Source organism: Manacus vitellinus, unplaced genomic scaffold, assembly GCF_001715985.3.
Source record: "Manacus vitellinus isolate BGI_N305 unplaced genomic scaffold, ASM171598v3 scaffold_15_pilon, whole genome shotgun sequence".
Classification (NCBI taxonomy): Eukaryota; Metazoa; Chordata; class Aves; order Passeriformes; family Pipridae; genus Manacus; species Manacus vitellinus.
This window is the reverse complement of record NW_021939122.1, coordinates 12,811,066-12,834,973: the sequence shown is the minus strand read 5'-3', so window position 1 is coordinate 12,834,973 and position 23,908 is coordinate 12,811,066. Positions and strand designations below refer to the sequence as shown.

General features: G+C 44.3%; 2 protein-coding genes across 3 annotated transcripts in view; one reads left to right on the top strand and one right to left on the bottom strand.

Moving 5' to 3' along the window:
- COL17A1 (collagen type XVII alpha 1 chain) overlaps window positions 1-10,872 on the top strand; it is a 60,283-nt gene extending 49,411 nt beyond the window's left edge. The window contains exons 38-57 of the mRNA XM_018069284.2: window positions 392-445; window positions 567-608; window positions 1,394-1,450; window positions 1,623-1,682; window positions 2,209-2,235; window positions 2,323-2,364; window positions 2,522-2,578; window positions 2,946-2,993; window positions 3,650-3,763; window positions 4,024-4,161; window positions 4,735-4,818; window positions 5,793-5,921; window positions 7,011-7,100; window positions 7,657-7,770; window positions 8,009-8,161; window positions 8,908-9,327; window positions 9,519-9,659; window positions 10,245-10,307; window positions 10,525-10,596; window positions 10,761-10,872. Coding sequence (XP_017924773.1) covers window positions 392-445; window positions 567-608; window positions 1,394-1,450; window positions 1,623-1,682; window positions 2,209-2,235; window positions 2,323-2,364; window positions 2,522-2,578; window positions 2,946-2,993; window positions 3,650-3,763; window positions 4,024-4,161; window positions 4,735-4,818; window positions 5,793-5,921; window positions 7,011-7,100; window positions 7,657-7,770; window positions 8,009-8,161; window positions 8,908-9,327; window positions 9,519-9,659; window positions 10,245-10,307; window positions 10,525-10,596; window positions 10,761-10,810 — 1,955 coding nt within the window. The 3' untranslated portion in view covers window positions 10,811-10,872. The remainder of the gene's footprint in view (window positions 1-391; window positions 446-566; window positions 609-1,393; window positions 1,451-1,622; window positions 1,683-2,208; window positions 2,236-2,322; window positions 2,365-2,521; window positions 2,579-2,945; window positions 2,994-3,649; window positions 3,764-4,023; window positions 4,162-4,734; window positions 4,819-5,792; window positions 5,922-7,010; window positions 7,101-7,656; window positions 7,771-8,008; window positions 8,162-8,907; window positions 9,328-9,518; window positions 9,660-10,244; window positions 10,308-10,524; window positions 10,597-10,760) is intronic.
- A 4,040-nt stretch (window positions 10,873-14,912) lies between these two features.
- The window catches only part of SLK (STE20 like kinase), a 47,114-nt gene continuing 38,118 nt past the window's right edge, over window positions 14,913-23,908 (bottom strand). For both annotated transcript variants that reach the window (XM_018069282.2, XM_018069283.2), the window contains exons 13-18: window positions 22,196-22,325; window positions 21,833-21,957; window positions 20,717-20,905; window positions 19,446-19,571; window positions 17,802-17,915; window positions 14,913-17,221 (exon numbers count right to left, since the gene is read on the bottom strand). In XM_018069282.2, the coding sequence (XP_017924771.1) occupies window positions 17,075-17,221; window positions 17,802-17,915; window positions 19,446-19,571; window positions 20,717-20,905; window positions 21,833-21,957; window positions 22,196-22,325 (831 nt within the window). In that variant the 3' untranslated portion in view covers window positions 14,913-17,074. The remainder of the gene's footprint in view (window positions 17,222-17,801; window positions 17,916-19,445; window positions 19,572-20,716; window positions 20,906-21,832; window positions 21,958-22,195; window positions 22,326-23,908) is intronic.

Here is a 23,908-nt window from a genome sequence, read left to right as displayed (position 1 = left end):
TATTTGTTAAATGATGTCTGCATTATGTTCTTCTCCCGAAACTTGCCTCTCTTTTAAATAGTCTTTCTTCTCCTTGAAAGTTCTTTCCCTCCTTCTCTGTCCTATGAGTCCTTTGCTATTTCCCTCAGCAACCATTACTTTCCTCCCTGTGTCCAATATGCTGCCAGCCTGCTCAGCACTCTGTTTTGCTTCATATCCTAACGTTCAGGCTGGCAAACACATATATCCTCTGTCTTCTCTTCCTCAGCTTTGGCTTAGGTCACCCAGGTCCTGCCTTAGTCCACCTTTGATTGTAAGAACTTCTAACAGCAATCTATCAATAGAGTTTCCATAGCAGCAGTAGCTCCATAGCAACAATTTTCCCTTGTTTGTGTGTGTTTCTTTTGCACAGTGCTGGGAGATTTACAAGGGCGAGCAGGACCACCAGGTCCCCCTGGACCACCAGGTAGGTAATACAGCAGAGCTCAGTACTTAAGCAGGGGGGTGCTCACACATGTGGCACATTTCTGGGCCATGCACTTTGCTGAGTAAATATTCTATAATACCCCTGTTTCTTTTGTCATCAGGTGAATCTGTGCAGGGACTCCCTGGACCTCGTGGTCCACCAGGTAAGAGCATGTTCCTCTGAAACAAAACAGAAAAGTGGGAGGTTTTTCCAGTGCCTCTATTCTGTACCTTTCAGTATCCCAGATCTTGTACCTGGTGGAATTTAGTAGGCCTGACTTTACTGGAAGCGATATGTCCCATAGTGGGTTCCTACTAACACAATTTCACTGCAGCAAGATGCTACCTAACAGAGGACATTTGCTTTGGCAGAGGTTTCCAGCCAGATTAGTATTCATAAAAGCCATATTTTTTGGAAAGACACCCAAAGTTTTCAAGTTCCCAAAGGAAGTAACTGCAATCAATTCCATATTTATTTCTTACTTTTCCAGCCTTAACTTCCAGCTGTGGACAGATGGGGAGGTTCTTACCATGAGGAACATATCCCCACTCCCCCTCCTACATAGATTTCCCTTCAACAACCAGAACAGGGGAGGTGAAGGAGGACATGAGACAGGAGCACAAACCCATTCCTTGCTCTCTGCTCAGTAGGAAGAGGGGGCAGGTCAGGTGTATGAACATTCCCTTTCACTGTAGTGAAGGCCAGCTGCCATAGGCACCCTGTACCACAAAGAAAAGAGTCTCTCTGTCTTTTGTCTGCTACAGTGGCAAATTATAATGAAAATTAACTAAGAGGGATAGATGTGTGTGGAGAAAATGATGATATGAACATCCACTGGGAAATACTTGAGCTAAGGCCGTGGCTGGAGGTGTAGCAGCTCTGACATGCATTTACATACATTGCTGACGCTCATCTTTCCTGAAGCCTTTTTGTGTCTCTTTTGCCAAGGATTACCAGGACCTCCAGGCCCACCAGGGAGACCAGGATCTTCCTTGTCCACCTCAGGTAGGTTCTTATCACTCATTCTCTCACCTGTGCCCTGGGAATGTCCTGTTGGGGTTCCAGAGAGCACATACTTGGCTGGGACCAGGTGGAGCCAGAGAAACCTTGTGTCATATTCTGTTGGGTGTCATGTTTTGCTGGATATCATGAAGAAATCTTTTTGTTTTAATTACAGAAGGATTCTTCACAGGCCCGCCAGGTCCACCAGGACCACCAGGCCCGAAGGGAGACCAAGGTGGGTATATCCTGCTGCCTCACCAAAGTGCTAGATGGATCTCACCACCTTAGACTGAAAGAAGGAAGGATGGGCTTGAAGGATGGGCAGGAAGCATCCTGCCTTTCTGTGGCTGTAAGAAAGCTTAGCACAATTGTCACCAAGTAGGGACTCCTGTCTGCCATAAAACAAGTCAGTCTTTTTTGGAGAAATTTGTTGGCCTCCAGTACTAGTGGCAAGGCAATCACTGTAATCCCATCCCAACTTTTCAAGCCCATTAGATTCAAGAGCATTCAGAGCTTCAAATTTGCCACTGAAGGGGAACAGTCTTTTTGCAAAATGCGCTGTGGACTAAGTCAGTGGAAGGAGAGGTCCCTGTGAGTTGTAGCTCAGATCTCAGCTGGCAAGAAATCGTGGCACCCACTACCTTTACCCATTTCTCTCCTGCAAATTGAAGGCCAAGATAATAAGCTGCAATGTGGGCTGGGATGTTGCAGAGTAGAGTAAAGCAACTAATAACACTGTTCCTCTGCTCCCCCATTTACAGGCGAACGAGGCCCACGAGGACTCACGGGTAAGGAGGTTTCCAGAAGGTGTCAGTGGGGTTCAGGGTAGGTTGCCTGTGTATATAACTGCTCCTCCATTTTTGTGTCCCACACAGGAGAACCGGGTGAACCTGGCCTTTCAGCATTCTCCTCCCATGGTTAGTCTGTGCCCCCTATCCCCTTTTGAATTCACTGCCCCTAGGCTGAAACCAGGGGCAAAATTCTGCTCTGTTGGTTTTAGCTTGGTTTTAGTGGAGCCAGGATTTTGTCCACTTTACTCCTGTGAATCTCTGACTCTCCTTCTGCAATTTCCAGGTGAAAGAGTCACCATACAGGGTCCCCCAGGCCCACCAGGCCCACCTGGACCAAAAGGTGATGTTTAAAATCTTCTTTCTTTCTTTGCTGATGGCCTCACACAGCAAGCAAGGTTGAGACCTTGACAGAACTTGGTCCTTTGGTAACTACAGCTGTGCTCTCCCTGCCTTTTCAGGCAGAGCAGGATTATGGCAATAGAATTGCTCTGAGCACAAGGCACTTGAGCAGGTCACAGAAGGCTCAGGAAAGCTGCTGTAGCCTCTTCCTTATTCCCAACAAGCTGTTAATTCAAGACAATCATTACAAAGACTGGGTAGTTGCTTCTCGGACAACATTTAGCTCAACTGTTTTACATGACCAAGCTATGTAACGTGCAGTGACCCCCATTACAACTGTCTGTCTCCCTTCCCTCACTGTTTTTCAGGTGAAGCAGGTGTCCCAGGTGCTCCTGGCATCCCAGGAGCATCTCGAGGTAAGAGGCCAGATGATGGTTAATAGTAACAAGGCTCTGATATTAACAAGGAATGCTGACATGCCAGTGGAGACTTTGAAAAAGCTCCTTTGACTTTTACCAGTGAGGTTGCCAATATAATGCTGATGGGATTTCTGTCCAAAACCTCTTTTTGCACAGCTTTCCTTTAATCATAAAATTTAAAAATTGTTAGTTTTCTTTTTTCCAGCTTACTGGGAATCCTTTGAGCCAGAGTTTTTCCTCTGTGTGAGTAGGTTTTTGAACTGGTGCTGCCCAGGCTGACTGGGATTGGGAGCAGCGGGGCAGTGAGGTTAGACTAATGAGCTTGAGTGCTTTATAATCTCCATCTGTATTCTGCACAGCATTGCACTGTGGTGCACAGACTGACCAGTTCTGCCCATTCAAAGTTCTCTGGACTCAGCCCTGCAGAGCTGCATGGGCTGAGTTACAAGATGCTGGAATAATTGAAGACATTATACTTCCAAATAGCCCATGCACAGACTGTGTTTAGAGATGGAGGGGGAGCCCCTCCCTTGTCCATTTCCAAAGGTCTTTCCAGACATGTTGGAAGGGCTTGATGCAAATACACTTTAGCATCACTTAGTCTAATGCAACCATGCCAAAACCATTCCTTCTCCTTACAATGCTTTCTGTAGGTGGATCCAGGCAAATTCAGGGGCCCCCAGGACCTCCTGGGCCACCCGGTCCTCCTGGCCCAGGTGGAAGTTCATCTCAAGAGATTCAGCAGTATATCACTGACTACCTGAAGAGTGAGTATAACGAGATTTTTGCTGTGGTCAGCAATGCATGCCTATCACTCTTTTGCTCCCTGAGCCCTTGTCCCCCCTTTAGAAACATCAGCCCTATTACTCTGGACTTAATTCTGTTGAATACTGTGAAGTGCTGTTGCCCACTGTGGCCTCTGCAGAACTGTCCTTCTGTTTTCCTGTTCTTTGCCAGGTCTGGTAATTGTGCAAATAGTCAGTCTTCCCTCTTACTGATGTGGGCTTATCTTGGGCTTCCTACCTAGGTGACAACGTAAGACATTATTTGACTGGTGCCCAGGGCCCACCAGGCCCTCCAGGCCCACCTGGAGTTATCACCACTGCAGATGGGATGACCCTGGATTATGCAGAGCTGGCTACCCGTGTTATGAGCTATATGACAAGTAAGCACCGTGTTGGTAAGCTCTGTACTGAGCCATACTCTCAGCTAAGCTTGTACAGCACCTGGGAGGTGAGAACCAGAGGAGAAGCAACAGTCTTTAAATAGCAGCACCTCAACCATACTCATCTTCAGCAGTCTTGGCCCAGGATTCCACAGAGCTGAGGTGCCCTTTCAGCCTGGTCCTATTTTAATGGTTAGATTAACTAGCAGTTGCTGCTGTTTAAAATGTCTCACAGTAAACATTTGCTGTTAGACCCTTTAACACCCCAAGACCCAAACAGAGGTGCCTTTATTTTGTATATGTGGTCCCAAGTATTCTGGGGTTGTCTTGTAGGCTTGGGGCCCTGCTAAAGTAAATGAAAATTCCCAGAGCTTTTGGAAGTAGCCTGGAAACTGTCAGAGGAGCACAGACCACACAGCTGTGTAGACAACCAGGATGTATGAGATAGCAACTGATTCATAGTTGGGGGCATGAGAAGCCCATTCTACCAGTTAAACTGGATTAATTCAGCTTTCCTTTGTCCCCTCCTGACCCCTCTTCAACTTCTGATGTAAAACCTTTTCATTCTGACAGGCTCTTCAGGTCGCTATGAGTCATTTGCCAGCTCAGCATCAACTACATCCATTTTGTACCAAGAACTTCTGGATCTGCTGCAGCGTAAGTGACCCTCAAGGGAATGTGAGACTAGGGGTAAAGCATCCCATCATCCTGGAGATCTGTCTTTCCCTTCCAGTCTCCTGCCTCCAGCTGGAGTTACCTGCACCTGCTTCAGAGGGCAAAGGGCTGCCATAGGTGCTGCTGAGTGACCTGTGAAGTCTCCTTCCATGTTCTTTTGAGACAGATTTGTGTGTCTTGTACTGGAGAGTTCACCTGCTTTCCAGAAGTCTCCTTACCTTTGTTACCCTTTTGCTTTTCATACCCACAGTTAGAACTCTCTTACTCTCTCTCCTCCCTTCCCCTCCTTGTCTAAGTGGCATCTGCCTATGTCCTTCCTTTTCAGGAATTCCCACAATTTTCCCCAGTCTCCCTCCCACTAAACCTTGTTCACTCACTGAATCTTTCCAACTCCCCCACTCTCTTTAGGTTCCCCTCATTCCTTTTGCCCACCCCAAAGTCTTGCTATGTTATTGTCCTTAAGGTAAGGAAGATCCCCAGCTCTGTTCTTTTCTATACACTGTTACTGTGGACTGATAGATAATCCTCCAGGATGTCATTTTGCTGTGCCTGAGGGTACTGATGATGCTGGCCAGCCCTGAGCTCCAAATGGCTACTGAAATGCCACACACCTCAGCATGGTCTTTTCCCAACTGAGCTGCTTTTTATTCCCTTTACCCAAGATGTTGTCCAAGGTGTCCCAAAGAAATAGAGCACAAAGCAGTCCCTTTAGCAATCCAAATTCTCATCTGCCTCAAACCCTTGTAGTAGGAGATTCCCAGCTCTGCCACAAATGTTTCTGGCACCACACGCAGGACAGTTCACGCTCAGAAAAGACTGGGGGAAAGAGCTTTGCATCCACAGGTTTTGATGCTCTCCCCAGTGGTGGGGGCTCAGCTCACGGGCTGGGAATTCCTCACACCTGGTGTCTGTGCAGCAGCTGGATGGCCTTAAAAGGTGCATTTTTTCATTTCTAGGAGAAGAAATTCGTCAGTATCTCATTGGACCTCGGGGCCCACCAGGACCTCCTGGACCAGGGGGAGATGGCACATCTCTGTCACTGGATTATGATGAGCTGACCAGGCGGTTTATCAGCTATTTGACAAGTAATGGTCTTTATTAGTGTGTGTTTCCCTCTGTTCCTTTGGGTGCTCAGCAGAAAACTCCTGCTTTCAGTCAATGAAAACAATTCCAGTGTTGACTGTGTGAATCCCTATGTACTGAGACCTCCTCACAGGGGCTGTGAGAGACTTGGAAGAGAGCAAAGGTACCCTGTAGCTAAGATACTACCCACAGTCTCTAAGAATGAGTGCTTGCTTTGTTAAAAGTTGAGCTTAGGAACATAATTTCACCTTAGCCATCTTAGAAGTACCATCAACAGCTTTAAGTGCCTTTTATAACCCATTTCTTACTGGCTCTGTGGCCAGGATATATCTCCCTGTGAAAGAGGTCTGTGCCCACTCAGGCAGCAAATTCTTAGAAGTTAAAAGTTAGTCAAAACAAATTCCATTTCTCTGCTTCATTTTGCCCTCTGTAGTGGGGTGATATAGTATGTAAGAACTGTTGGACAGAGAGGACCTGGAGCATCCTCAGCAGCAGTGCTGAAAAGCCTAATCCTGGTAGCTCCAACTATCTGCTTGGGAGCACAGCCTGGTCTATGCCCAGTCTCTCTGAACTGCCCTTGGAGACCAGGTCTCACTGGTGGACTGCTCCTAAGATGGAGGGAATTTCCTATTTGGGTCTGGAAGCAGGAAATTGCAGTTTAATGGCAGTTTACAGCTTAAGCAGGACAGCTGTGTTTTGTCAGCACAGACATTTCATTAAAGCAAATCACAAAGTGCAGAGTGTTGCCCCAGAGCTGCAGACACAGGGAGAGCAGCACATGCATCAGCCTGCAGGTCACAACTGAGCTGCAACTCTGGGAGTGCCCCCACCATGTCGTGGGTTCATGGGGTGCAGAGCTTTTGCCAAGAATAGAGGCCCGATCCCTGCCTGTCTGCAGGTGTCCTTGTGTTGGGGTTGATGGGCAAGCTCTAACTCCAAGTCCAGAACAAGGCTTGATCTCTGGTTCCCAGCACAGCCTGCTGATGAGAACACTCCATGCTGCAGGAGTCCCTCCTGCATTGCCTGTGAACAAGCCCTACAGCCTGTCTGCTCATACTGTTCTGATAACATGGATCTGTTTGATTTTGCAGGTTCTGGTATGAGCATTGGACTTCCTGGACCACCTGGGCCTCCAGGGACTCCTGGTATATCCTACAGTGACCTCACAGCATACCTGCGAAGTAAGTGAACTTCTTTGCTCCCCTGCAGTGGGTGCCCACACAGCCCTGAGATCTTTTTTTACAACCTTAATCACAGAATTTCCCCTTCTGCCCATCATGACAAATATAATCCTGTATGAATAAACTCTGATGGCCCCTTGTCCTTAGCAGCACTGCAGACCTCTGGGCTATGCCAAGACCTGCACACACCACAAGGGGCTGCAGCTGGATCATTGTGCTCCTGTAGGGAGCAGCAGAGACGATATTTTAGGAATGGGCATGGAGGAGCCCTTTGTTGTATCCACACTCTGCAGCATAAAGGTGTAATTTCTTATGCCACTCTTTAAAAGTATATTTAAAAAACAGGGACTTCTACTCTCTTTGCAATCTCCTGACTTTCCAATGTGATGTCTACACACAGAGAAGTGAGGTGCCCCAGGAAGGCTGCACCAGAAGGTGCTGGGGAGAAAAAAGTGCCTTATACTTGGCTGTATCTGGCATTACCTGTATTGTCAAGGAACATTCATCAGGGTTGTGGTTGTTTGGGTGACTTCTTTTCTTATCTTGTGTCTTACAGACTCCGAATTCAGTGGATTTGTTGGGCCCCCTGGTCCTGCAGGGCCCCCAGGACCTCCAGGGATCCCTGGAACACCAGGCACCACTTTGGAGGATGTCTCTGCCTACCTACAAAGTAAAGCACTTGTGTTTCTCACAGAGATTCTGTTTGTAGGTGGTGGGGGAGCTGAGGCTGAGATTTAGCTTATGAGGGGTGAGACTACCCACTGAGAACGAGGTCACTTTAAAGAAAAAACTCTCATCGTTATCATCTGTAAAGGAATGGAAGTTGGGGTTGGAAACATTCAAGATCCCCAGATGTGCGATTTCCTTGTCTTCTTGCTGATGAAAAATAATTCTTTCTCTCTCTCAAGATGTGGGATACTCTTCCCTTTCTGGAGTCCGGGGCCCACCTGGCCCTCCTGGCCCTCCAGGACCCCCAGGCTTCTCAGGAACTGGCCTTTTGTCCTATGCTGACATCACCCACAGCGATGAGTTCAGGAGTGAGCTGATCCAGTACCTGAAGAGTAAGGAGACACCATCCATCCTTCCTGCACACATTCCAAGCCATGCTTTGCCCCGTGTAGGTGCTCTCTGCCACAGCTGAGGCATTCCTGTAGGAGTCTTCCCTGAACTGGGGCTGCAGAAACACCTTACCTCTACAGCCAGGTCTATATTGTGCTGCATCCTGCAGGGTTGTCTCCTCTCAGTCCAACTGCCCGTCCAAGGTCCATGTTGTGACACAACAGGGACAGGCACTGGGCACTTAAAATTGGCCTGTGCTGAACAGCAAGTCCCCAGTAAGGATGCTGACAGAGTTTTGCCATGGGAAAAGCATTTTCTTTGGCAAGCACCTGCCCCCAGAGCAATGGATGATTCAGAGGTTGGAAGGCAGCACTGAGGCAGCTGTGAAGCAGCTTTGGTCTGAGCTCATCCTGCCAAGTCATCCAGGGCAGTCTTTCAAAAACATGAGGCTCTCCTCACTTTTGGGAGACTGGTCACAGAATGGCTGTTTTGTCAGAGGTGCTGAAATTAGCTCGAGAGGAGTGCACCCTTCTGCAAAGTCAGTGGGTGTGTTCCCAGACTGGGCACACAAAACTGTAGGAGAGATGGGAAGAAGGCTGCCACCTGTAGAGATCAAAATTGAAATACTTGCCTGCTGCCTGAGAAGTGGCACTGGATGAGGGTTGGTGGGAAAGAATTTCACTCAGGTGGTAGCACAGGACCTTTGCCAAGCCCAGTGTCCCTGAAGTTCTCCCCTTGTATTTTGCAGGTGATGAAGTTCGAAGCTACATCTCAGGGCCGCCTGGGCCCCCTGGGCCACGGGGACCACCAGGACCCAAAGGAGACAGTGGCTTCATAGCTGGGTCTATGTCTTCATCCTACCAAGGGTTACTGACTTCTGAGCGCTCACATGGAGGATCCCTTGGTGCTGAGGGCTCCCATGGGGGGTCACTGGGCACAGGCAGCTCATATGGCAGCTCCATGAGCAGGATGTCCTCTTACCACTCCTCAGCGGGCAGTGATGGCACCTACGGTGCCTCCATGGGTGGTGATGGGACTTATGATGGGTTGCTGACGGAGGAGGAATCCCACAGCAGATCAGCAGGTTCAAGCAGATCCTATAGCAATTCCTTCTCTGGTTCCCTGGATTACAACGAGCTGGCACTCCGTGTGTCAGAGAGCCTACAGAGTGAGTGAAAAGCCTGCTTGTCCTGCCCCTCCCTGTCCCAGCCTACAACTCCTAACCCCCTGTGCCTGCTGTCACGCTGGTCACTTCCTTCCCCTTCCTGCTGCCTACCACTCTCCCTTACACCTTCCTGCCTCAGCATCCAGCCACAGTTCTCCTGGAGCTCCTTTCAAATGACATCTTTAATTCCTCAGGCCAAGGTATTCTTCAGGACTTGATGTCTTACACTGCACAGGGACCCGCAGGTCCCCCAGGCCCTCCTGGTCCCCCTGGCATCAGCAAGGTCTTTGCAGCCTATGGCAATGTCACTGAGGACCTCATGGACTTCTTTAGAAGTAAGTGACACTGACTTGCCATTTCTGGCTCATGCATATGAGATCTCCCCAGACTCTCACAGACCTAATGATCTTTTCACCTTTGCACGTTGCAAAAGCCAAAGTATGCCACTGGAGGTGGATGGTCTTTCCATCTCCTTCCTCCCTTGCTGGGGAGGTGCAGTCTTATCATTAGGAAGGACATCAGTTTTTCCCACTATTTGTAAAAAACTCATCCCAAACCCTGAAGGTCTTTGGGCTTGCAATCTGTGTGGCCCATTTTAACATGGCTGGGCTGGCACATGTACAAATACATGAGTCAACTGCTCGCTCTGCTCTCAGATTCCTTGCCCTGAGCACAGGCCAGCTCCAGCCCTGGTGACAGCCAGGACACCCAGAGAAGGTGGCAGAGCAGGGCTGGTGAAATGCCCTCACAGCCTATCCCTGGATCTTTGCTGGGACCAAAACCATTTGTGAAAAACTTTCTCTGTCAGTCTCATCCCATCTAACTGAGAGAAATGACCTTCCAGGGTGACCCACTGCTTCTCTGACTAAGCACAGTGGTTTGTCCCTCTCATTCATCCTCTCCTTCATTTCCCTCTGCAGCTTATGGTGCCATCCAGGGGCCACCTGGTGAAAAGGGAGAGAGGGGTTATCCTGGACCCAAAGGTAAGGCTTGCCATCCTTTCCCTCTTTAGCCCTGTGAGGCCCAGGAAGCAGCACTGTGACCACAGCACTGCTCAAGGTCACACCTTCCTACAGTGAAGGTGGCACCTTCAGGATCTCAGCCAAAATGTTGTCCTGCCTTGGCCTCCCTTACCTTGGTCTGTCCCTGTCCATGAGCCACTTGTGCTCAAGGGAAAACTTGGTTTTCTCATCCCTTTAGGTGACCCTGGACCAATGGGCCCACCAGGACGACAAGGGCACAGGGGACCGAAAGGAGAGAAGGGAGAGAAAGGTATGAACACCTGCCATCCCCAGGAGAGCAGGGTTTGCCTGTCAGGGAGTGAAGGATTCCCCAGGCACCAGCCCATCACTGGGAATGGCTGGAAAACACTCTTGGATCTTTTGTCTTCCTACATGAATTTTTCAAATAACTCCTTTTTACTTTATTCTCTCTAGGTGAACAAGTGTATGTTGGCAGAAGAAAAAGAAGAAATGTTGGGGTTTAAGGAAAGAGGCAGCTCAGTTCTGCACAGGGCAGCAATCCCAGCAGCCTGTAGAGAATTAGCCTTAATGCTAAACAGTCCTTTGCCACTCAGCTGACCCCTTAGACTTGATAGTTCAGTGTTGCTGCAGAGATCTGAATGTCTCCTGTACGTGTCCAGCATGGCCCCAGTGTGGGTGTTTGCTCCTGTTACTGATGTTTGCCTGCCTGACCCTGAGCTCCCAGGCTGACAAGGGCTTCCTGTCTCACCTAGTCCAGGCTTCTTGTATTGCTACCAGCTATGTAAAAACCTGGGGTTTTTATAACAAGTAGCCAACTATCCAGCAAAAAAAAAAGAAAAGAAAGCAATTCCACCTCCACCAAATGCTGTGCTTTGTCAGGGATCAGATGCAGGATCAGCCCACAGGATACAAGACCCTGCAAGATACTGTGGGACTGAGCTTGCACCGCACTGGGATTCCCTCTCCACAAACCCTGCTGGCTCTAAGTGGGAGGCAGCAGCACAGCAAGACAGGACATGTGCAGGGACCAAACAGAAGCACTTTTAAAAGTAATTTGTTTATCTTTTTAAAAATATTTTTTTATTTTTTTCTGGTTTTCTAAACACTGGGGAAACATAATTTTAATGTAAACAGCCCAATTAAAGTGTGTTTTTAAGCCAATCCCTGAACTACTCAGGACCACCTTTCTGTGCTTGCAAGTTGTGTTGTGGGGCAGGGTGAGGCACCTGAGAGGGGTCTGAGGTACAGTGGTAAAATACAATGGCACAATGTTAAATACTTTTTACGCTCAGTTACTTTAAAAATTCTAAATTGTCCCCTTCACTCCAACATCACTTGTATTTCATGCAAGTTTTCCATCAACAAAACCGAGACAATCTCAGCAAACTGTGATTTTTTTATTGTATTTACAGCAGAATTATTACAATATTCTACAGAAAGCCATGAAATCAATTACTTTTAAAAACAAGACCAAAAAAAAAACCAAACCAAAATCATTGTATGGCTGCTACTGCAAGTTCACTTCCATGAGCTGTACAGAAACCCTTAGCCAATTATTCATCCATCTCATGATTTTTGGTTGCTTTCTGTAAGGCAAAAGTAACCTGTTTTGCAGTTAACACAAAACATGCAATGAACTGCTGGGAGAACACGAGGCCGGCGGTGCCTCAGTGGATGTGCTTTGTCACAGGACTGTGACAGGACTCCTGCTCTGCTGACAGAACATGTGGGTGACAGCTCAGTGTTAGATTTGACTCCATGTCCCTTTCTAGTTTCTGTTCTTTCCACCATTTTAGGACTGATACTGTAACAGAGGCCTTACCACTTAGTTTGGTAATTGGGGAAGAGATTTTGGAAAATCACAGTAACTTTGGGCTCAGCCACTCCCTTTTGCTTTTGGTACAATGGAAGCACATGAGCCTTTAGTGATGAGTTGAGTCAGAGCATGTTTGTATTCAAGGGGTTGTTCTTCTCTGGCACCACTGACTGCCCCAATGCCAGATGTGCAAAGGAGCTACAGAAATGAAGCACAAGAACTGAGGTGGGAGAAAGGGGGCAGAAAAACAACTAAAAGTTCTGTAAAAGAGAAGCACTGTAGAGTTTTCTTTTGTCTTCTCCCCTTTATCTGTTCTCATCTTTTGTAAGACTGAGAAACAACAGGGCATCCTGGCCTTGGCTTGCCTGGGAACAAGGAAGGTTATTTCTCTCTGACCTTATTTCAACTGCTGTGAAGATGGCAGAAGTAGTCTGAAAATGGGAAATGTGCACAGACACATCAATGCAAGGAAGTTTCTGAGATCAAGAAGTACAGGTTTTGACACAAAATGACAAGAATATAAATGTTAACATAGAAGGCAGAGAACTTATGTACACAGTGACTGTCCTAAACACTCCTCTCTCCCCTTCCTCCAACAACCAGAGTCACTGTCCTGAAAAACTTGCCCCACTTCCCCAGCTGAACCAAGAAACAGGAGTTCAGTGGAAGCAGCCAGCACTGAGCTTATTTGCACATTTCAGTTTCCAGCAAGATCAGTGTTTGAGGTCCTGGGAGCTGCAGCTGCACAGCAGCTCTGAAAATCAGGCTGCCTAAAAGTGGACTTAAGTGCCTGAATTTAAAACACCCTATTCAAGTCTTTCCTATACCAAAGCATCCTTGAAATTCTTGCAAGACACATACTGTTTCAGCTGGAGAACCAACTTAAACTTCCAGTGTGATTTTGCTGTCACAAAAGACATGGCGTGATGAAAGAAATTTCTTTGCTGCTTTGCTTGGCTGCATCTTAGTTAAGGTGCTACATTTCTTATTTATTAAGAAAAATAATTCAGTAGCATGGAGTTGTCATAAAGTCCTCTGGGACAGAAGAATAATTTTTTAAACTGTGTGATTGATTAGATATTGAACACCCATGAATGTAATTTTAAAAGGGTATTAGGTGAAAAGATTATCTGGAAAAAAGGATGCAGCTCAACTGGAATTTAACAGTATTTTAACAGATGTGAAAAATCACTGTGAGTGAATGCCAGCAGTCAGGACAGCAGCCCTGCCACCTTGGAATTGGAATTCAGGTGTCAATTCAAATAAAGGTTTTCCTTCAGAAGGCATTTATAAATCAGGATCCATCTACTCAATCATAAGAATAACAACCTCAATATCATATCTTTACATACCATACACACTTCTTGTGCATTCAGCAGAGACAGCAGAGCGCTTGGAGAAGGAAAATTTGTTTTATGGGAATCAGAGAGGATCAAATGTTGGAGTATTTCTCCCTCACTGAAGTAAACAGCAAAGTTCCCCCGGGACACTGGGAGGCCAAGGCCTGAGCCAGACCATTCCCCCCAGGACTGTAACCTCTCCTCAGCCAGCCCCACTCAGGAGAGATGTAGAGTCTCCTAAAATCAGGGGCACAGGAGCCCCCAGAGAGCTCCCTGGGTACCGGCAGCACTGCGTTAGTCGAGGACTGGAGAGCCTGCACACAGCTGAGTTCAGGAACTCCGGACGTGAGCAGAGCCAGGGGCTCGTCCTTACGAGGCCCTTTCCCATAAAAGCTGACTTAGCAGATGCCCAAATCTGCTTTCAGAGCTCAGGAAGCACATGTGAAGTCTGACCCCATCAGAGGCCAGGGGCCTGCAGGCAGGTTTTCTGTGAGGATCAGCTGTAAACACAGGAGGACAACCCATACACTGACTGCAATCCAGGCACTTATTGCCTTGCTCGTTTTCCTGTGCACAGTGTTTATGATGTAGGAAAACACAAAAGGTGAGAAAATACTGATTTGTGGCCAGCTTTGCAAGAGCATGTGGGGACAATAAGATCTGCCAAACACTCAGTAAGAAAGCACATTGTTCTGGCTGTGGAAAACACATCTAACTACCCTGGAGATGGAGCTGCTAACATTCATTAAAGGGAGGTGACATGAGACAGCACAGAGATTGGATTTTGTATCTCAGGAGATCTCTTTTGAGCCTATATGAGACTAAATTAATTTGAATTGAATTTTCCAACACTGATACAATATTGTAACACCTCTTTCATGTTCTGCAACACTTATATCCAATTTTATCAGTCTAAGTGTCTAAGTACCCATGCTAGTTCCTGTTATCACACATAAAATATATTTTCATGCTTGATATCAATTCTCAGCACAGTTCACAAGGCTGCAACTGCTTCACAGTGCTCCCCACTTGAAGAGATGAGCAAGGTTTCCATCACCACATCTGATCTCTCCCTTCATCACACAGCTCAGTTACACTTATTTGTGCAATTTACAGTGAGATCAGATTGCAGGGGCCTATGTAAAAAGGATCTTCAAATAAAAGATGTAAGAGATTTAGACAGAGGTAAACAAAATGCCAATATACATTAGCAAGTTATCACTGAAACTACCAAGAATGTAAGGAGAAGATTATTAACGTAGTGTAGTGATAGGACAAGGAGCACGGGGTACAAATTGCAAGAGGGAGAATTTAGGATAGATATTAGGAAGAAATTTTGTACTGTGAGGGTGATGAGGCCCTGGAACAGGTTGCCCAGGGAGGCTGTGGATGCCCCAACCCTGGAAGTGTTCAAGGCCAGGGTGGCCTTGAGCAACCTGGTCTAGTGGAGGTGGGGGGTTGGGACTAGATGATCTTTAAGGTCCATTCCAACCCCTTAACATTCTGTGATTCTGTGATTTCCCTCTGAGGAAAATCTGCCTGCCCTGCCTACTCCCTGAGTAAAGCACTGAGCCTACGTCATACTGAACTGCAAACAAATTCTGCTAAATAGAAATGAAGGTTATTTAATGTTATCTCAGTAACAGTCAATTTATGAAGGTGGAGCTTAAAAAACAAAAGTTCTCAAAGACGTTTTTTCTCCCTAATGAACAAACAATTCAAAGAACTTTGCATTTAGCAACAGAGAACATTCTAGAGATATGGTGTGTGAATTTACAACAGTGCACAATACACATTTATAATAATAAAATGCCAGAAATTAAGGCTAGCTATTAAAGTAATTACGCTATCAAAAAGTTACAAAATTTAAATTAAAACATGCATTTTCCAATTAATTTTTTTTCTGTGCTGTAAATTAAGTGTCTTCATTGAGAAGGTTTCGGTTCAACGTCCAAGGATTTCAGCATCCAAGGTTTCGACCACAGCTGATTATAAAGTCCTATGTTAATTTATGAGCTCATTGACATGCAGCAACACAGTTCCCATGAAATGAAGTCGTGTAATGGTCACCAGCCACACGTTCAATGCGAGAGAGCAAAACAAAACGGTTGCAGTTGATGCCCGAAGAGATATGAGGAAGTCAGGCCTCAAACAACAGAAAGCAAACACTATTTTACAAATGGAACTCCAGCATACCCAAGTACAGCCTTAAATACTGTGTCTTGATATGACTCAACCTCTAACCACCAAAAGGAGTGCAGCAAAAATTGATCTAATACAGCTGTATTTCCCTACCCGCTACATGAGAAACATTTCAGATTTTCCACTGCAGATCAGTCAGGTAAATAACTTATTGTACATCTATGAACTTAAAAAATAAAACCTGCCTATGTTAGTAGGTGGCAACACAAAAGCAAAACACCCAGCTTCATAGAGGAGTTTGTCTATATATTTAACTTAAATCTTTCCACAAAATAAAATGACTAAAATTAAAAAAAATTTGAATCTAACACTTCTAATGAAATCAGACTTTAGCCATGATTATTTATAAATATGACCATCCACCTCCACTTTTCCAATGGAGTTTAAATGAACAGGCTTTGGTAAGAACAGAACAATGGCTCTACCCATTCCAGGTACAGTTAGAGAAACCACGTGCATTTTGCACCCTGCTTTCTAAAAAATACATTCTACAGTTTTTCAATTTGTAGAACTAACCACCTGTAATAGCAAAGGAAAATAACAAACTGTGCATTTTAAAGTTAGCATTTCTTTCACCTTTACATATTTTAGTGCAAAATATTTTAGGGTGAGGATTTACAACCAAAACGGCAGTAGCAGCAAGAAATCTTGTTTTGTACAGTAACAACAATGCTAAGGAGTTTTGTTTTTTTAAACAACAAAACATATCCTGTTACCAGGATCAGCATATCTAAGTGTTTCAGGCACTGTATTAATTAAACTAGCACCCCATTTCATTATGGAACTAATGGACAAAACATGTCATGGAGATCAGCTCAGTTTAATTTATGCCAGAGGTTTCTTTTGAAAGATATTACAAAGGCCTTCGCTTTTGCCAATTGTGTTTAAACATAAGGGTTTGTTTCTCTGATTACTGGCATGTTCTTAGCAATTAGTTTCAGTTCTTGCCATGAAGACACTGCTCAACATTATGAAACTTTAAACCTCTCATGGCATTTTCAATTGTGGAATTCTCTCGTGGAGAGATCTGATACTTAAAAACACAGTAGCAGAACTAATATTACATTGTTTAAATATTCACATGAGAAACCATTTTTTCTGTGATGAGAAAGAGCACAACTAATACTTCAGGTTTAAAGTCAAAACCATAGGTAACATACTTTTAGAGAGCGAGATAAAAAGCCCACTTAGTCTTGAAACACCTGAAGGACGTAACATTACCATTGTACACCAACACTGGGTTCGTTTCTTCTGCTCAGAGAAGTGAAGAAACTGATGTGACACTGATTGTCTCCACCGAAAACAAAAAGCGCGGGGTCCTTGGATGTACACACGCCGCGGATAAGTCAGGTTAGATGGGTAAGGATGGAGAATTCCAAATAGGAAAAAACCTACAGCAGTTCCCAGAGTTATGACCCAGTAGAGTGAAGGCTGGGGATTGGATAGAATTTGGAAATCCGGCTTTGTGTTGAAGGATTAAGGCATTCAGATTCTCCAGTCATTTTAAAGAAAACTTCCTGTTCCTGCAGTTTTCTGGCAAATTCTTCTTCCAGCGTCTAAAACCAAAATCAGATTGTCACAGAATTAACAAGGCAAAGTACAAGAAACCCATTATTGTGGAGATATATTGTCTGATATAATGCTGTAACTTCAAAAACATCATCAAGAAAAGTCACTCAGCAAACATGAAATTTTAAGACACCGCAAGCCAAGAACATCATCTGTCTGTAGGACATTCTCTGAACTGTGTGAAAATCTAGCATTTTCCATTTTAAAATAAAATATAAACCCCCACACTAATCTCCTCTATCTGCTCTTAAGCACTCAATTTTTGGAGTAACCCATTGGCTTCTGAAAGAAATCTGGGTTTAGGAATGCATCTCCAGCTAAGTTTTCCATGCAAACACGCACACATCCGCTGCAGGAGGGAGCCCTGCAAGAGGCTGGTAACACATAGACTGTTTTGTTGCACCTGCCTTTTGCTCAGGTTTCCATTTTTTAACATCTTTTATTATTCAGTGAATTATAACAGCTTTGTACAGCAGCTTGATTCTCCTCTGCAATGCTTTTGTACTCTCTGTATTTGCTTGATCAAGCCCTTGATTATTTCCTGATTCCAGAACTGCTCCAATTTACCTTTTTTCTCGGTCTCAATTTCTCTCTCCATTCCTTCAGTTCTTGGCTGTGCTCTTCATCCAGCTCTTTTAGTTTCTGAGTCTCATGTTCAACCAGTAGATGGCATTTTTCATTCTTAAAAGAAGATACAGATAATCCTTATGTAAAACTAATTCAGATTAGGCAACTCAACATTTGTACAGTGACATATGTTGTCCTAATTCTTTCTAATTAGCTTATTCTGTGTAAATAGTGACGTGAATAATTACAAGATAAAAGTATGTTACGAGGCTGCATTTTCAAAAGCTGATCTTTCCATCGGAGCCAATTGAGATAAGAAACACTCATAAATCCAAACACTGCTGAGTGCCATTAAGGCAGAAGCTGAGTGTTACTCAAAACTGTGTTTCACTGCCTAATAATGCTTTTCAAGGTCAGGCAGCATTTCTGCTTTGCTTTCTAAAGACAGTCTGTACAATTTATTAAAATCAATTACATTAAAGACAAAGCTGTTTTTTGGAAATATTTCAACTCTTGGTGCCAAGAGCTGAGATGAACAAACGGGGTTTAGAGAGGGGAGAAATGTGGTTGCAAAAGCGGCCTAGGAAAAGGATAATCAACCCACACCTCAGCTCCACATTTCTCTCAGTAAGGTACCCCCTTTCAGAGTCCTCCCTTTCAGAGGACTTCTGAAGCATAGCAAGAAAAAAATTAAGTATTTGGTTACATCAAATCTTTCTTTTTTTTAAGAGCAGTTGGCAATGGTTGTATTTCTGGAGTCCCAGTCCCAAATGGCTCTGATGCAGAGCACAGAACCACAGCAACAGAAATGACAAGCACCTGGCTGGACCCGAGTGCAGCAAGGGGCCAGTTTTCCTTGTGAAGCTCAGAGCAGCCCTAATCTGCTCAATTTTCCTTGAGCTGAAACTCTCACAAGACTCCCACGGTACTTGGGGATTTACTGAGGCATATTAGTGGCACAGCCAGGGACTGTTTCTGCAGCATGTAAGAAAGTGAACTGAGTGAACGAGCTTCATTGGTTGTTGTACGATTTCTCTAAGCAAAGGTTATCAGCAGGTGATCATTAATGCTTTAAAACTTCCTCGTGTCCCTGAAATAGGGAAAAGCTGATTTAATGGAAAAGGAGATCTGGCCTCTGGTATACAGCAGAAACTTTTACTAAATGCATACCAAAAGGGACAGAACAAAGTTCCTTATGGCAAGAAGAGAAGTCCTTCTAGGTACCTTCCAGAAGCTCATGTACAAGTGGCAGCACTTTGTAAAAATCTCCTCATTCATGTATTGTTGCAAACATCTTGCCGGTAATGCCTGGTGCTGCCTACCTCTGTTCTGATTAATGACATTTCAGTAAAAGCAGGTTACAGGAAATGTTGCCTACAGAATACAGCCCTGGGAACTTGACAGATATTCCAGAAGTCATCATCTGTTTCTGGTTCATGCTCTTCTTGCATTTAAAATGATTTCTCATTAACTGATGGAAGCATGCGAATGTGGTTAAGCAGTGTGCTGCAGGCCTTCGAAAGCAAAGTTGAAACTCTACACTGATCAGTAAAAATGAAGGAAAAGATGTTTCTGCTTTGCCTGCATCCATTATTAACCCGAGTCTTCCCACTGAATGGTCATTTATTATCATCTATTTTTAACCTGTAACTGATGCAGTTCCCTGATGTTTGCTTCACACTGCAACTGAAGGTCCCGCATTTGGTTTTCGTGTTTCTGATGCTGAGCCAGTCTCTCATTCTTCTGCCTCTTTTCTTCTTGAACAGCAAACTAAAATTGAAAATAAAAAGATTATTTATATTGTGCCTCTGAATACAACAGTTTACATGAGCCAAAGAACTGCATGTAACAGAAGGAACACATACTGAGAAGAATGGTTTCAGAAGATTTAAGCAATAATTTTCTCTACTCTTTCTTTTTTAAAATCTTTACAAAGGAAGTGCCCTCACAGTTTTAATTACATTTCTCTGTTTGCACTCTGATTTTTCCTTAAAGCACAGCACATTTCACTACCAGACTCCTGCAATTATCTCCCTCTGAAGGTAAGTGACACAGCAGTGTTGCTGCAGGCGTTGGTCGAGGTTGGTGTTATACAGCTACAGGACATCTTATTTTCCAGATTTTTCATCCTTCCAGTGCTCACCATATGAAACCATGACTTGGGACTTCGATGCATCTCTAGAAAGCAAACCTCTCAACATCTTCACAGCATTCCCTTTTAAAGAACGAGTGAATACCTACAGTTTTAGTTCATAAATTCACAAAAATCAAGCATCTTTAAAAATATTTCACAGAATCACAGAACAGCTGAGGTTGGAAGAGACCTGAAAGATCAACCTCCCTACTCAAAGCAAGGTTGACAGGAACAAGCTGCACAGGTCTGTATCCAGTTGGGTTCTGGGCATGTCTGCAACCTCTCTGGGCAAGCTGTCTGACCATCCACACACTTAAGAAGTGTATTCTTATGTTTAAGTTGGATTTTCTGTATTTCAGTTGTGCCTGCTTCCTCTCACACTGTCACTGGGCACCCTGGGAAGAGTCATGCTCCACCCTCTTTGGGTACTTATGCACGTGGATAAGACCCTCCTGAGCCCACTCTCCTCCAGGCTGAGGCATCCCAGGTATTCCAGGTGGCTCCTCCTGTAACAAAGACCCACGAGTCCCTGGGTAAGCTTCAAGGCCCTTTGCAGTACTTGCTCCAATAAATTCCTGTCTGTGTTGTTTTGGAAAGCCCAGGATTGGACTCAGTGCCCCAGAAGAGTCTCACCAGTGCTGCAGGAAAGGATGATTTCCTCTGACCTCATCCAGTGCATCAGCTCAGATTGGTACCATCTGTGAACCTGTGAGAGTGCACTCTATCCCATTCTCATATTGGCATTTACACTATTAAAACTAAATATTAATTTAATTATTACCTGCTTAATTTTTTCACGATCTTGGTCTGGAGAGGCTAACGAATTGATTCTTAAACTTTTCTTAAACATTGCCATGCGAGTCTTTGCTTCACTTCGCTGGATTTTAGGCAGCCTGGCTCTTTCCTGAGTTTGCTTGTTCTTTAGCTCCTCAATAAGGCGTTGATTATATCTCTGCATTTGTTCCGTTTCCTGCAATGGGAACCACGTGGAAATGTTACAGAGTAACCATCAATGTTATACTATCTGTATCTCATTTCCTCAGTAAGCAACCGGTGTGAGACAGCAACAGAAACCAGTCCCAGCCCCAGCAGCACCAGTGGGCAGGAGGGGCTTCTTCCAGAGCGCTCTGGATCATGCCCAGCCCTGATAAGATTCTCCAACTAATGTGAATACACATATATTTAACCAGTGGTTGCTCAACTCCTGAACTGCCTTTTAAAAAGTCTGTTGTTCAAAGGGAGAAACTTCTGTGCAACTGAGCTCCTGGGCTGCAGCTGTGAAGGGGCAGATTGCTGCAAAAGCTGTGAAAACAACAGCCAATATGGGACGAACCAGAGTGGACAGGAATAAGCCTTCAGTGGAGACTGTTCATGTTCTGATCACCAAGGAGGTCCTCTAACACCTCCCTATTGGTTTACAATTTCAAAAACTGAACTGTTTGCTTTAGAGTATTCTATAAAAAAACAAATAAGGATTTTACAGGATTTAGCTATAAAGAGACAGTTGTCAGCTACTCGCCCAATAGCTAATCCAGTTTATTCCACTCATTTAATTCCAGGATGATTTACTTCTGAATAGATTTACTTAAACACAAGTCAAAACTGATTTGGTATCCGAGCAGAATTCAGTATTTTTAGTAGAAACAGGTTGATGTTGTGATTGGTTGGGTTTTTTTTAAGAATCAAAAGAGAAAAATATTACTACTACTACTACTATTCTACATACTACTAAGGTATTTGAGTATGACGACTAAGATTTTTGAGTTTCAACAGCTTCAAAATACTTGTGTGGGTCTTGTCTGTGCAAACAAACAACTACCAGAAGAGATCATAAGACTACTGACAAAAAAATTGGACATTATAATACGCAAGAGAATGTGTCAAAATCAACACTAACTTTTTCGTGCCTCTTAAGCAGTTGGTGTCTCTGCATGAAGTACTGATCTTTGAGCTGCTGTTTGAGGAGCTGGTGTTTCTCCTGCAGATGCCGCTCCTCCAGTTCCCAGATTGCAGCTTCACGAGCTGGAAAAGAGAGGAAGCCGGTTCAGAAAGTGCAACAACCACACACTGCTTCCCAATCTACCTGCTGGTGTATGTTTAGAAGTAACCTACAAGTGCATTTTGAAAACAATGCTATTCCACAGAAAATGCTTTTGTTACCATTGTAAATTACTCATGAAGGTCTTCTTAGAGTGAAGACAGAATATTGTTTTATTAAAACATAAGGGCCTGTTTTTAAAGAGAGCCTGATGTTGGATACCTCTCATGAGCTGCTGTTTGTTGTTGAGACAATCCCGTTCAATAGTGGCCAGTTCCGTCTTCTGCTGCTGAATAATCTTCTTCAGAGATGCATCCAGTTCTTGTTGCTGCTTCTGCACAAACTCCTGCTCCTGGTAAAAACCAGTAAAAGTAAATTAAATTTTGTTCTTCTAACCACATTACATTTTAATGAAACTCCCAGTTCTCTCAGCATTAGCTATGTATGAAAACAAATGCATCTATGAAATTTTGAGCTAGCATGCCTTGACTATCAAATTATCCATCTTTCGTATTCGCTATTTACAGAGTAGGTAAGAGTATATTTAATATTTAAATAATACCTTCAGAAGTAAGACCAAAGGGAACAAACTAGTCAGCAATCTGCAATTCATTCCATCTCTTGTCTCTCCTCAGAACACATTGCAGGTTCAGAGTCAGCAAAGACAAGTGCTCAGTATAAAGTTGATCTCATTCTATCAAGAGTTAATTATTCATGTAGGTAAGAAAATAAAGGTATGTATGGTTATTTTGCTTTGGGTGATCAGTTAAAGCCTATTTATTTACACAGATGGGTTTCAGATTTGTGTGGTTTATCTTGTCCTGAAGGCAGAGGTACTGAGGCTGAGAGTTCTGTAGGTCCACTGTGCAGACACTCCATGCTCTGCAGGACTGTCACCCTGTCACACCTGAGCTGAGCTGGCTCTTTGCAAAGTGATTTACCACCTGCCTGATGCAGTCCTCATATCACCTGCATCTTCCCATTATCCAGGTTGCATCCCATCAGGAAAAGCAGGCAGCAGAAGGAATCCCCCTCCCATGCCCCTCCCCAAGCAACCTTACTGTTGCCTTTCTTCTTCCAACTATTAAAAACCACAGCCATGAGCAAGTGAGCATGCACCACCACCCCCCGTAAGAACAAGAAATTAAATCAGATGCTTCTATCACACAATATCAAAGGTCAAAAGAAAGGACAACTCAGGGTCCTGTCAGAGCCAAGGGGAGGTGCTGAAGCACCTGCTGCTCTACACAACAAAGCAACACTAAAGATGGCCTTAATCTTGGAAGGGAGATGGGAAAACTGGGCTGCAGCTGATCAGTGGAAGGGTTCCTGAGCTATTCTTATTAGCAAGTACCATAGGTTTGGAAAAAAAATAAGAGTTGTCAGGTGGAATTAAATGTTCATTTAAAGCACTTTTTATCATGACCAGAAGAATCCTGGTTTTCATCTTCACGGAAAGTTATTAATAGATGAGGCTTTCATCTCTCTCAGTGGACAGAAGACTTACACTGAGAAAGGTAACACAAAACCAGAGGTGAAGTAAGTTGCCAGTGACAGACCTGAGGGTACAAAAAGAACTGGAAGGTGATGTCTGTAAATTAAGTGAGACATACTTATCAAATATATGAAATGATGAAAAATACTGTTGTTTCCCTTTCTAGATGAAAAGGATAAGAAGACTACAAGTTTATTATTCTGAAGGTGCAGATACATAATTAACACAATGTTTAATTTCCTGGGAGTTTTTTGATTTGAAGGGAGTAGGGGAAAGCTGTTCTGGTGTAGTCATGGTCAAAAAGTGACTAGGTTTGAGCTTTACACAATCATTTAAATATCACTGCTCTTCTCTCTAAATCTTAAGAAGTTATACCTGCTAGCACTATAAGATAAACCAAGCAATCTCAGGAAACACTCTGGCCTTTCCACTTCCCACAT